The sequence below is a fragment of the Alligator mississippiensis genome, chromosome 3, assembly GCF_030867095.1.
Source record: "Alligator mississippiensis isolate rAllMis1 chromosome 3, rAllMis1, whole genome shotgun sequence".
NCBI lineage: Eukaryota > Metazoa > Chordata > Crocodylia > Alligatoridae > Alligator > Alligator mississippiensis.
In genome coordinates this window covers 211029613-211042811 of record NC_081826.1, presented here as the reverse complement: position 1 = coordinate 211042811, position 13199 = coordinate 211029613, and the positions used below count along the sequence as shown (strand labels likewise).

The window sequence follows — 13199 nt, the reverse complement described above, 5'->3', positions numbered from 1 at the left end:
TGCCCATGAACATCTAGGCCTGGAAGGGAACTCCAGGGGTCATCTTGTCCAACTTCCTGCCTGAGGTAGGATCACCCCAATCCAAACCATCTTATACAAATCCACTGTCTAACCTATTAGCAAAACTACACAGTCAACCCTGACACAAGACAAGACATAACACCCTAATCTGTCATAGGTAAAGTAGGGGGACCACAGCAGCCAACATCCTGCTGCTGCTGCGAACACCGTTAAAAACCACTCTAGAGATCCTGGGAAGAGGGTAAACTTCGTTTTGGATGCCAAATATAGTGATTGGCTTTACCCTTAGCAGAGGGGCAAGACCCATTAGCCATGAACCTCCAGGTCTCAGGCCCAGCGGGAGCTTTGGCACACCCCTGTCAAAAACCCCAGCCTTGGCTGCAGCCAACACTCAATGTTTCAGCACTCAGCTCAAGAACCATAGCAGCAAACCAAATCCTAGCACAACTAGTTTCAGCCATTAATGTTCCTAAATCTATAATCAATTCCCTGCATATAATCTCATGAATAAATGTTGGTTTTCATATTACTGTTTCATTCTCCATTGAATGTGGTCGTCAGTCGTAGTCAGAAATGTTCGTTCTCGTAATTTGGTGATTGACATTTTCACAGGTCCAAGTGACGCACATTTTGTTTGGAAGAAGAATGGACAGAATATGGAAGTGTGCGTCAATAAGCAATCACATGCATTGCCTGATGGTGGAGTGCATATTCTCAGCTGGGTAAAAGATGCTGTAGAAGAAAATACAGAATACCACTGCTCAGTCATCTCCAAAGCTGGAAGCAAAACATCAAAAGTGCTCATCACAGTGGAAAATAAAGGCAGGTGGTTGCAAACTGAATGCACTGTCAGTCTGGGCATGCTCTTGGGATGAGCAGCACAATTAGCTCATCTGTAAAAACATTTATACAACTGAAGGTCAAGTCTTCTAGTTTCTAGAGAAAATTAGCTGTGTTGAGTGCCCACTTCAGATGCATCCTATGGAAAGAATCCAGTATTCAGATCCTTGTTAAGATTATTTTAAAAAGCAGATTTGTTCCCACAAAGGTTGCATTTTTCTAGTAATGTAAGTGCAGCTAAACCTATCTCCACGCAGACTACCATGTTTGCAATTGTGGTTTGTTTCCTAAACCATAATTGCTATCTTATAAACACAAAGTCTGCTGTTGGAGGCTCTTTGAAGACGAGCATAAAACATGGTCACGTGCACAAACTTATGTTTTATTTTATTGACTTGGTTGAATATAGCTGTCAGCTTTCTACGGTCATCTACTGCCGCTTTGGGTTTGGTAGTTGCTTCAAATCCCTGACATCTATGTTACAGAAGCCATTTAAGATCCAAAGTAAACTTCTGGCCAAGATTTTCAAATCAATTCAGGACAGTAATTCGAATCACTGTCCCCCGAATCAGCCAAATCCGAAGCAAATACTAGCCGCTTTGCACAGGTCTAATAGGAACTTTTGTGTTCTCATATCTGAAAATCTGACCTGTAGACACCGAGGGAGACTTGGCTTCAGCACCCTGTCAGCATGCCAGTGCTGTGTCAGACAAAGATGTCTTTTGAAGCTGCTGCAGAACTAAATGGTAGGTGCACCTCTTTTTGATCACTAATCACTTATGTAACTTGTCCCATTACTTAATTTTCAGACTCTGCTGGTCAAGATGGATGGACAAAGGAATTTGATAGCTGGCGAAGTGCCATCACTGAACATGACAAAATGATGCAAAACTGGAAGAAGACCTGGGTAAGATACTTTGTGACAGGTGTATTTGTTAGTGGGCGTGTTTACACAAGCCATTATTGCCTTGGAGTTTGTTGTTCCTGGGACACTCCCAGGTGTGCCACTTAGATGCTGTCCCGAAAAACGCAGCACATTCAGCAGGTCTGAGCAGCCCTGGTTGGCAGAGGGTCAGGGGTTGGGGGGTCAGCCTGCCAGTCAGGGGCTGCTCTGACCAAGCTCAGTGTACTGCAGAGGGGCTGCCTAGGGCACAAGGGTGCTTCAGTATGGGGCTAGACCTTGCACTGAAGCGCACTCGTGCCCCAGCCAGCCAGCTCAGCATCTACACGTGTGCTGCTGCTCATGAAAAACTTTGCAGCAGTTTATTAGTTTCCTGCACCCTAATAGGGGCGCACGTGTAGACAATGAGACGTTGACTGTGGAGTTAATTAGCTCCACAGTAACTGTCTCGTGTAGATGCGCCCGGTACGTGCTTGATTGCTTTAGTTAAGGACTGGGAAAAGCCCTGAAAATCCGTATTGTGGCCCACTGATAAAATGGAGTAGGCAGAATTTCCATTATAGCTCATCTACATGTAAAGCACTTCTAGACAACAGGGTGTTAGAGATAAAGATGCTTGAGATGCTAACATCTTTCCAACTAAAAGCATCCATCTTATGATGTGCAACTAATATCTGAATCTTGTATAGTCTTTTCCCTCTCTCCTTTAATCACTTATTTTTCTTCTTTCCTGGGAAGAGGAGGGCATCTCCCTATCAACCCTCTGAAATGAATCTTGCTGTCAGTGAGCTCAGCTCTGCTCTGCTCAGGATCTGTTATAAAGCAGCCATATACTGCCTTTATGCCTACTCCCTCCCTTTTTGGACTAGCACAGAGCTGATTTTGTTGTTGTAAGGCCCATATGATTACAGTCCAAAGACTGAAGATAACTGGGACACAGGGGTGCTTGCCATGCACATCCCTTCAGCTCAGCTGTCCTGCTTTTCCTCCTCCCTTTCCCTTCCCCACACAAACGAGGCCTATAACTCTATTCTCAGTGTAATCCTCTTTGGCATCGCTGCCCCCCTTGCATCACCAGCGTAACAAAGTAGCATTACCAAACCAATAAATCTGGCATCGAGAATGGAGGAAGGGAAACACAGTACCTTTGCATCCTTGTCTAGTGAGGACTGACTAGCAGATTTGTGCATCAGAAACTGTCATCAAGAGGTGCGATATTTCACATGACCAGAGATGAGAGTAACATTGACCATGAAACATGTTTTTTAATATATTGTAAAGTCATTTTGAGATTTTTTTAAAAATATACTTAAGCTAAGATTTGCTCTAAAGCAGACTGCACTGCCTTGACCCCATAGGATTGAGCGCATCAGCTGAGCCGATGCACACATTCAGCTAGATTTATCCATTTACCACAATGTTTTCTATAATGAATTGGATTTCATTGCATTTTTATATAGCAGATAAAAATATGAACTGGGAGTACAAGGTACATTGGACACAAGTGTACACAAATAATGTACTAGCAGGCACGGCATGTGCTTTCCCAACCCATTTACAGCTAACATGGACCAGCATGTTCAGGATGAAAGTATGAATGCCATTTTCTAGAGCGAAACTTAACTCTTGTTCCCTCAGGAGAGCTGCAACAAGAAAGACACCCTGTAATGGACAGAGGCAGAAACAAGAATTGGCCAAAAAGGAAATGTGTGCAAATCAGAGCTTCCACTACTCTAACTGCTGAATTTGGAAAGGAATTCAGCAAGTGCTGGCACTGGCATTGGGGCTTGCTATTCAGGAGGCTCTGATTAGATGAAACATGATTTTCTCAGTGCACAGAAGAATGTTTTCTCTGCTGCCATGGAGACTATGGACCTCATATTTGATCACAATATGCTTTCCTCGTACCAGCTTTTTCTGCTCATTATTGAGGAACAGAAGTGATCCTGGTGAGACTTGCTTATACACTGTAACATGATCGATGGCTTCGTTTTATTCAGTTAGTTAAGCACATCACCCAAGTCCAGGTTTGATGTTCTTCTGGCATAAGAATCTATTCAAAAGCAGCGAATCCTTAACAAGAACTTGGATCACTTATTTGAAGTGTTTGTTCAACAATTTAACTGCAGGAGTGGAGGCATGTTGTTTATCTTGAAACCCTGTTCTGGCATTTTAAAGAGCATTCCTTTTGGGTGCAAGCAAATGCACTGTGTGTGTAACGCTAAAATGGTATTTCAGACAAAATAAAAAAAACCCTACTCTGTGCCGCCTTCATTGTCATGTATGTTAACACTTTTCCTTTAAATATTTTGATAAAAATGTAGCTTGAACAGTTAGTTAGTTGCATAAGCTTCTGTACCAAGCAAAAAACTCATTTGACTAGCTGTAAAGTACAAAATTATTTTATACAGCGCTCAAAGAGCACACTGTAAAATGAAGCACTGTGCAGTTGCTACGACATATTTTATTTTATAGATTTAGAGCTGCGAGGAGCCTAATCTGATTTTATGCTAAATATTTCAACCACCATTAAAATTCAGCGAACCTAAGTACTCAGCAAGTGATTTAAAGCTGAAGTGATATCAGGATAAAGTCTGCTGTTATACTTAGTAACATCTGCCAGACTTATGAGCCAGCCAGTCAGAAATGTGGAGACCTACTTGTTCCACACTGAGATGCTGTGTTTTACTGCACTGCTGTTCTACATTAATAGTTTTGTCTTTCTGCAAATGAACAACAATAATAAGAATAATAAAGAAGGTTTCGGGGCATGATTTCAGTGTTCCTTCTTTTACAAAATTACAGGGCTTACTTGTATAAGCTTGGCTTTCATTGTGTGGGGAACATTAGTCGTTCACGGGTAATGGACAATGCTTGAACTCCTTAAACTTAAAGCACATCATAAGAGACTTTGTGCTGACCTGAAGATTTCTATAGATCGGTTAAAATGATCATGTAATCAGCTGCAGGAGGGAGAACTAGACCTGTTAGTTGCTGTTACTGGGATGAGGGCTGCAATTCCCCATCTCCTAAACTGTGATCACCAAGATAAATCCAATCTACTTTCATAATTGAAGTTTCAACTAATACACTTTGAAGAAAACTATTTCTTCTAATGCAAACATGGCCAATTCAACCTGAACAAGCAGCCAGAATCCCCAGAGGTCATGGTCTTTTTCTGTTCTAGACGTTCCATTTGTCTCCAGGAGGATCTGTGCTGATCGTACTTGAAGAAAGGACATTTTCAGGTACGCATGAATTTCCCTATTCTTTGTGCTAACGTCCACAGATCTGCAATAATGGGATTTTGCCTATTAAAGTCAGAATTTCCAACAGGCTTCAACAGGAATTGAACTTTTGGTGACGTTCTGTTTTTCATTATGACCTTCTCTATCTTTGGAAATGACACTTTGTACTTGATGGTATTCATCCTTATTCCACACCTCCAGTTAACTTTCTGGTATCACATGTCTGTCCTGAATCCAAGATATGCCAACTAGATTACCTTGCATTTACTTTGGTTTTATCTGAGCACAAAACCCTGACAAGAATTTTTTTTCCTTTAAAAAAAAAAAAGGGGGGGGGGGGTTTACCCTAAAAACAATCTCTGCTATGACCTAGAGAGTATATGTAAGATTAAATGGTAAATGGACACAGCTGGGAAAAAGAACAGCTGCCTTCCATCTTCAAAACAGCTGTCTAAGGATGGTAAAATGGGAATGCTTTGAAGTGGAGTCAAACATTGGGTGTCAGCTCTCCCTTTGCAGGGATGTCTATGTCCATTTAAAGGAATTGGCAAAATTCCACGGCTTGGTCTTTTCTCCACATGCAAAGTACAGACAACCCCCTGCTTAACGCTGTTTCACTTAGCACTATTTTGCTATAACACTCATTTGAAATTGATACCTGATTTCACTTAGCGCTCAGCAAGTTTCCTTATAATGCTCGCTGCCGCCATCTTGGGTCATTAAAAACAATTGCGGTTGCCATCTTGGGTCGTCAAATACTTTCAGTTTCACTTAACGCTATTTTTCAGGACCCAATTAAAAGTGCTAAGCAGGGGCTGCCTGTATGTATAGGGATAGACTTATGCATATGACATAGAGATGTGACACTCCAGAAAGGCAAATGATGGAACTAGTGCCGATTTGATTTCCTTTTGGAGGTTTCTCCAGTAACCCTTTTACAGATGGGGGAACAAAACCAAGATAATATTAAAAAATCAAGTGGCAGGCAGTCTCTCTGAGCACAGACTGGTCTGATGTCTCACTTTCCCACTGTGGGCCCTTTCTAGTTTTCACAGGAAAGATGGTAGGCATAGACTTCCAAGAACCTCCTTCCGTTGTTTCCGTGGCAGTCACAGGGGCTAGAAATGTCTGTTTTCACTTGTATCACTTTAGGATATGAATAAGGATGCGTGTGTGTGCACGTGTGTCCAAGAGAAGGGAGGCAGGCAATGAACCTGAGTCCCCTAACAGCAGTGGTGTTGGCAGTATCCATGCCCTCCATCTGCAGCTCAGGGGGAGAGGAGATGGCAGGGCTTACTGTTGCAGACTGTGCGAGTTCAGGAACAAGCTTCCAGCTGGCGTGCTGCCCTTTTGGCTGCACTTACCTCATGAGATTGAGGAGGAGGGATTGCTTGTCCTGGACACTGTTTTTTCTATACTGCCTTGTTCCCTTGCTGTTGAGTAGAGCAAGAGCAAGGCAATGCTGCTGCAACCCAGGCTGCAGTGGAAACTGCACTCTGCTTACAAATCTGGCTGAGCTTCCCAACAGACCCTTAGAGGTGTTGGTGATGGGGGAGATGGTGGGGGTCACGGGGCGAACAGGAGAGTTGCTTCCACTTACCCTTGGCTTTTCACAGCCTAATTGCTGAGAAGCCCAGTACCAGCCCCTGCAAGCACCTCAGAAAAGGAAGTGGAGCTTTAAGGGGCAGTGGTTGCATTGACATGACATGGACTGCACAGTAGCATCACATGGCATGAAGCATGATGTGATGCTATTGTTCAGTAGTAACAAGCTCCTGTGCAGTAAGCATCACCAAAAAGCTATTTGGGGATGCTGCTACATAGTAACACTCGTTACTGTGCAGTCATTTAGTACTTGCATACACAAGTACTAAAAGACTGCACAGTCAGCGCCTCACGTAGATTCAGCCCAGTGTCTCCTAAACCAGTCATGCTCAATCTATGGCTGCCATGTCACACAGCCTGTTGGCTCCCCACAGGTCCAGAAACTTGGCAGTAGGGGGAGCAGTGGCAATGGCTGTCACTGCTTCCATGACGCTAAACTCCAGACCCCTGGGAAGCCCCAGTGTTGTAAGTGAGGGGGGTGGGAGGTGACCGGAGCACAAAAATACCCACCAATACAGCAGCAGTGGGCCACACCACCACCACCACAGCAGCTGCCTTAGGCACAGAGCTATCTTTGGCCAGATGATACATCTCCATGTGCTGGGATCAGGCACCTTCATAGACCTAGTCTGCAGGCTTAATCCATGGCCTGATACGACCCATTGGCCAGCTCGGTACCACACATGCAGCCTGTGGGGCCAGGTGGGTCGGCACAGCCACCCTAAATTAAATACAGCCCCGTTATCATTGGACTTCTTAGTTCTGCTAAGTGTCTCTCTAAAACTAGAAACTCACAGCTCTGAGATGAGACCAGCTACTGGGCATTCCCCTACTCCTAAACGACAGACAGGCCTGGCTCTGCCCTCAAGCCAATGTACTACTGCAATAGATTGCCAGGCTTCCACTTGAAGAAATGAGCTGTTTCTCAGCTTTCAGTTTTGAAAGTGGGTCATCAGGAGTTCTGCCCCTTTAGCTTGTCTGGTTTTAGTCTGTTGAAAATTTGACATTGCTAAGTGATACCTAGAGCACATCTTATATGCAAAACAAAGGGAAAGAGGGACAACCTGGTTTTGCACTACTGATGTAAGTGGTGTCTTTGGATTGTGCTTGGACACTGATAAATTAGGGCTACTTGACTATGCAGTGGCTAATCGAGACAAGTACTTCAGTTTTTAGGGTATCCAGGTTGTAGCCATATTGGTCTACAGGAAAAAGCAATCAGGCCTCATGGTAGAGGTGATATCTTTTATTAGACCAACTAAAAAAAAAAATCAATTGCAAGCTTTTGGGCACAAACACCCATCAGGCATCGAAGAAGAGATTGTGTTTGTGCCCGAAAGCTTGCAATTGATTTTTTTTTTTTTTTTTTTTGCAAAAATCTAGTTGGTCTAATAAAAGATATCACCTCTACCATGAGCCCTGATCACTTTTTAGGGTACTGTGCAACATTAAAGAAATGAACTCACTTAAGTATAGGTGGGAGGGAAGCTCTGGAGGGCTATGTATTCGTTTGAACTTGCCTCTGAAACCAGAACCCATTTTGAGAACTACCCCGCTGTTAAGTTACTTTACATCTCACCTCACTGTGCTCTGCTTCTATCACTATCATAAATTTGAAGAACAGGCCAATTCCTCTGCTGCCTGGTCTGGGACAGGGCTTTGCTGAAGTACTTCTTAAGTCAGACCAGTAGTTTCTTTAAACTACTTCTATTTTATACACCGAGAGAGCGAGCATGTATATAGTTGCTACACTGCATCGGTGAGAGCTGCCTCAATGTCCCATACTACATGAAGTTGAAAGGAAGTGTAAGGGAAAGCAGTTTACCCATCTGGTAAACTATAATTGAGCAGCCCGCAGGCAGGCAGCTTGAAGCAGGCACTATGCCACCTGCACGTGGCACATCCTTGCTCCCACACAGCAGGAGTGGTGCCTGCTTGGCCCACTATGCTGCTTTGCTTCCTTGCCAGACTCCATTCCGGGACTTGTGACCAGCAAGCCAGGACTGGCCTATGTAATCCAGGAGTGTCCTGGCCACACCAGGACCTAAGGTCACCCTACAATTGCAAAGTAGAGACAACAGCTGCTTTGACTTTTCATAACTAGTTTACTTTCTAAATATCACTTGATAGAAGGAAAAAAAAAACCCCTACATACAAGTTTTGACTGTCAGCAGTGAGGTTTCAGTAAGCAGTAGACTTTCAAGCTATGAAATACATTTGAGAATGGTTTCACTTGGTGGTAAGCTACCCTAGCTTTGCTTGCACTTGCTCCAGTATAGAAGACACCAAAGTATTACTACAGAACAGCCATCGTGAATTAAGTCCCCTTAAACCTAATATAATTCATTCATCTACCCAAAGCCTTAGTTAGGCAAGACTTATTGTTAATATCTCCCATTATAATCCACTCAGAGGGAAAGGGAAAATACCTCCTTAAGAAACTCTGTGCTTGTGTGGCAAGACCCACCTACCCAGTCACCTAGTTTAGTTCCTAAATGTTTTATTTTAGTTCCTAAAATTTCATTTTGCACATCATGCCAAAAGGCTCTGCTTCTCAACTGGAGAATGTACAGGATGTTGAAACAAGGGTAAGTTGCCCTGGTTTAGCTTTTACTTTCTATAGCCTAAAAGCAGACATGTGAAACTTAACATGCATCAGCTGTTCCATTGTAAGAAGGGTCTTGAGTTGGTATCATTTGTTAATCTGTCCATATTTTAAATAACCTTCCTGCCCTACCATGGAAGCAGAAAACAGGCTGTGCACAGGCTAAGCCATACAAGTTCTGGACCCTCTTCAGCTGCTGGCCCCCTTTTCTTCATACAATGACTTAAAAGGAAAGTAGCTTGGCAGGAGCAGCTGTAAACATACCAAAAAAGAATGTAGCAACCACTACCTTCACATAGGACAGTTGATGTTCCTATCAGCACACACAAGAAACCTAACCAGAGCTATGAACCATGGCTATCTGCTGCCAGCCACAGCCAACTTGCATTGTTAGACTCTGCCCTTAGCACCCTTGAGTCCACTTAAGGTCAGAAACAACTAAGTAAAAGTGAAATCACCACATCCCTAGTGAAGAGCTCTGAGTTTCAAAGCATAGGTGCTTTGCTTGCTTTATCAGTACAACTCCCTGAAGCATAAACATCTGGTTCATCTACCTCTGGCAAGTATATGGTAGGTCCTCAGCACAGGGGTTATGCAAATCTTATAAAAAAGATGATGGCTCAACCATACTTTGGTTTAATACACATAGCAAAACGGATCATTTCTCTCTAACGTGCTACAAAATGGCTTCAGTTTTACAAGTCAAAATAATTTCAGGACTCATTTTTATCATTGCCTCGTTTGCTTTTTACCTCTCTCACTCCCTCTGGCCACTAGTTTTGAGGATTACAGTGCTAGAAAAGCTAAAACAGATGCTACTCTAGGCATTTAGGACAGACTACAGACACCAGCAGCATCTGAGTCATAGCTGTTTCATGAACACCAAAATCCCAACTTTAATTTTCATTCTTTAAAGTGGATGCACATCTGAATCCTCCTCTGCAGAATTCAGCCCCCCACGTATGCAAGTGAAACCTGTCTTAAAAGAAAGAGGGTAAACTTGCAGTTTGTAAAGGAAACACCAACTAAAGTGCTCCATCAATTTAGCTGAAAGAAGAAAATCTATCTCAGAAGTAAGGCCACAGTTTTCAGAAAACTTCTCTACATTTGAGACAATTTTATACAATCAGAGCCTTGGCTCCAATATATTTACAGTATTGTCATTGACTTCATTATGCAAATCATAATTCACCATTGCAAATAACCAATAACAAATTAAGAATGACCAGAGGTTCAGCTGGAAAGGGGCTAAATCCCTGCCCCCATACAATGGTTAAGGAACTATGCATATCCTGTATTATTTCCCTTATACTAAGAGACCACAGAAATGGCTGCCTCTGTGCCTTAGGCAAGGTGGCTGAACAAACTGAAGACATTAAGTCTATTGTGAAGACAGGATACCTGCTTTTCTTGAAGAGCTTAGTATCCTTGCTGTTCTTCCTGTAAAACAAAGTGGGAGAGGGATTTTGCCAGAGGAGCTCCATGGCCCATCTCTTGCCCTGCAGAACTGCTTAACAGCACCTGACCAGATCCAGCCTTTCCCCCCTCAAGCACCCAGTCACGGGAGACACCTATCCTGCTCCCAGTCCACAAGAGGAAGGGGGAGGGGGGAAAAAAAAACAGACCTCCCCCACCAAAAACAAATATTAGTGACTTGGGGCTAGAACTTGTTGGGAGATTTCTGCCAGAATGGTTTGCCCAACAGAAAAAGATGCCTCTTCCCCACCTTTTTCAAGAGGGGGGAAAAAAAAGTGGGGAAAGTTTCAGTTTGAATAATAACATTGATTTTCTGCAAGCAAAAAGAAAAGAACCCAAGGCAGTGGCATCTTAAGTTGCCAGAGAGTAAAAGTATTTTCAATTTCACTTTCTGCCTGCTGGGGGAAAAAAAAACAAAAAAACTGACAAAAGCTCTCCAGATTAGGAAAAGCAAGCTGAGACATTCCAATTCAGTTCTCTCAATATGGATTTTTTTTTAGAATTTCTCCCCCTTGAAAATAGATTTTTCATCATCCCCACTGAAATTTTTTTCCCCTGACACTTGATTTTCCATGGGACAGAAATTCCATTTTTCAGCCTACTCTGTGTGGCATCAGATACTAGCAGTGATTAGCTAAAGCAAGCCCTTAATGTGCCATGTATTGAAATAGCTATTTCAAGTAGTCCTGAGTTAAAGCAATTAATCTACCCCTTTCCTTGTCCTACCTCCTCTCTACAAGTTCATTCTCTAAGAACAAATGAAGCATCACCAGCTTTATCAGCTAGTCACATACACAGAAGCCTAAGAATTAGTTAAATGGTCCAGTGTGCATTTTGTTTCAATATGAATCAGAGTATTTTGCTTAGCCAACTTGAGAAGTTTCCTACATTTAGACTTTATTCACTACACCCTGTTTCCCAGCTGGGACATTCATTTCAGAGAACCCAGTATTTACATATCTCTATAAAAAGTGTTAAGGCCATGAAATGCACAGGGTTACTGAGGTTCTTCTAAGTTCAAGGTCAACATTTCCGCAGTTGCACTCTTTTCTAATTCCAAAGCATAAGGGCTATACTCCTCCTCAAGTTTTCTCCTCCAGATTTTAACTAAAAGCAAAAAGAAGAATGTTAGCAAGAAAATAATTTTAACCTTTTGCACAGTTTAATGCAGACATATCCCCTGCTGTGCAGTATCCTTAGCCACCACAGTTAAGCTCCAAAATGCCTGTCTCTACAGCAGTGGTTCTCAGCCTTACTGGACTCAAGGCACCCCCTTCCATAACTTTGTTAATTGAATGGCACCCAGTTTCAAAAACTGTTTATTACATTCCTCACCTTCTTGCAGAGGGGTTGGACAGTGGGAGTGGGGGATCATTTACGCAGAGACAAGCTTGAGCCTATGTTTACATACTTAGCTTATCTCTTCACACCTTGCAACACACTCCAAAGCATCTAGTGGCATCCCAGGGTGCCCTGTCACCTTGGGTGAGAGTCACTGCTCTACACATGAAGGAGAAATCAATATAAGGCTTTCAAGCCAACATATACCTATTTTCTAATAGAAAATAGCATATTTATTCAAATCTAAGATGAGGTTTTTCTTCCCATTCAACATGGGAGGAAAAAGAAACCTTGTCCTGGATTTGAGAACCAGCTGGGGCAGGCATTCCTGTGGCTCCGGCACTGAATCTGTGGCCCTGACCCAGGGAAGACTGCATGGTGCAGGGTGGCAGGGAAAGCTAGGGTCAGAGCTACCACAGGCTGGAGTTGGAGCTGCCACAGAGTAAGTATATTTGGGGGGAGTGGGGGGCACGGTGTAAGGCACAGGTGCCAGCATGGACAAGCAGTACAGTGGTAGGCAATCAGGGGAAGGGAGAGGCAAAAAGCAGAGCAGGGCGGCCTGTGTCCTGTCTGTGCCCTCCCACCCCAACTTTTACCTTTACAGCTGTGGGAGGGAACAAATTTAAGAAAACCCTCCTATAATTGGATTCTCTACACAGAAAATTATAACCAATTTATAAATTTTTCATAGAGTCTCTAATTTTTGAGGGGTCATTTTAAAAAAACTCAAAGTCATCTCTGATTTGGGTAAATAGGGTACTTTCTCCATTCAGCATCTGCTGAAGAAGTTTGAACCTATCTTTACTAAGCCCTCTGCCTGAAGTTGTCTTTTGGGGATTAATAATAGCTCATCATCTTACTACTCTCTGAAAGTAATGATTTAAAGAATACACTTCCAGTGCTGCAGGTATTCACATGGAGATCACTGTATTTACAATGCCAAGGAAGCAATCTCAATGGTAGGAGGCCCTTGTGCAGTGTGCATGCACTGTGAAGACAGAAAGAAAAAACTCTTTTGTAGCTGAAGCTCCAGCACAACCAACATGAAGCCAATGTCCATGGACTAGTCATTCTTACAAGAAGGGCCAGCAGATGATTAGGAACTCTGTTCTAAGTCTGATCTGAAAAAGCAGTGTATGCTACCTGCTGCCAGGTCAACTAT

The 13199-nt window shown here is 43.0% G+C and overlaps 2 protein-coding genes across 6 annotated transcripts in view; one reads left to right on the top strand and one right to left on the bottom strand.

Moving 5' to 3' along the window:
• SEMA4D (semaphorin 4D) overlaps positions 1–4025 on the top strand; it is a 158167-nt gene extending 154142 nt beyond the window's left edge. The window contains exons 17-19 of the mRNA XM_014608690.3: positions 634–843; positions 1671–1768; positions 3401–4025. Coding sequence (XP_014464176.1) covers positions 634–843; positions 1671–1768; positions 3401–3430 — 338 coding nt within the window. The 3' untranslated portion in view covers positions 3431–4025. The remainder of the gene's footprint in view (positions 1–633; positions 844–1670; positions 1769–3400) is intronic.
• Positions 1–13199, bottom strand: part of SECISBP2 (SECIS binding protein 2) — a 64822-nt gene that overhangs the window by 9538 nt on the left and 42085 nt on the right. For 3 of the 5 annotated variants that reach the window (XM_019478086.2, XM_019478087.2, XM_006271622.3), the window contains exon 18: positions 8701–11803. The exons of 1 other annotated variant lie outside the window; for it this stretch is intronic. In XM_019478086.2, coding sequence (XP_019333631.1) covers positions 11694–11803 — 110 coding nt within the window. In that variant the 3' untranslated portion in view covers positions 8701–11693. Of the gene's footprint in view, positions 1–8700; positions 11804–11830; positions 13026–13199 lie in introns of those variants that run through there. One more of the 5 variants, XM_059724876.1, reaches the window with a different exon arrangement.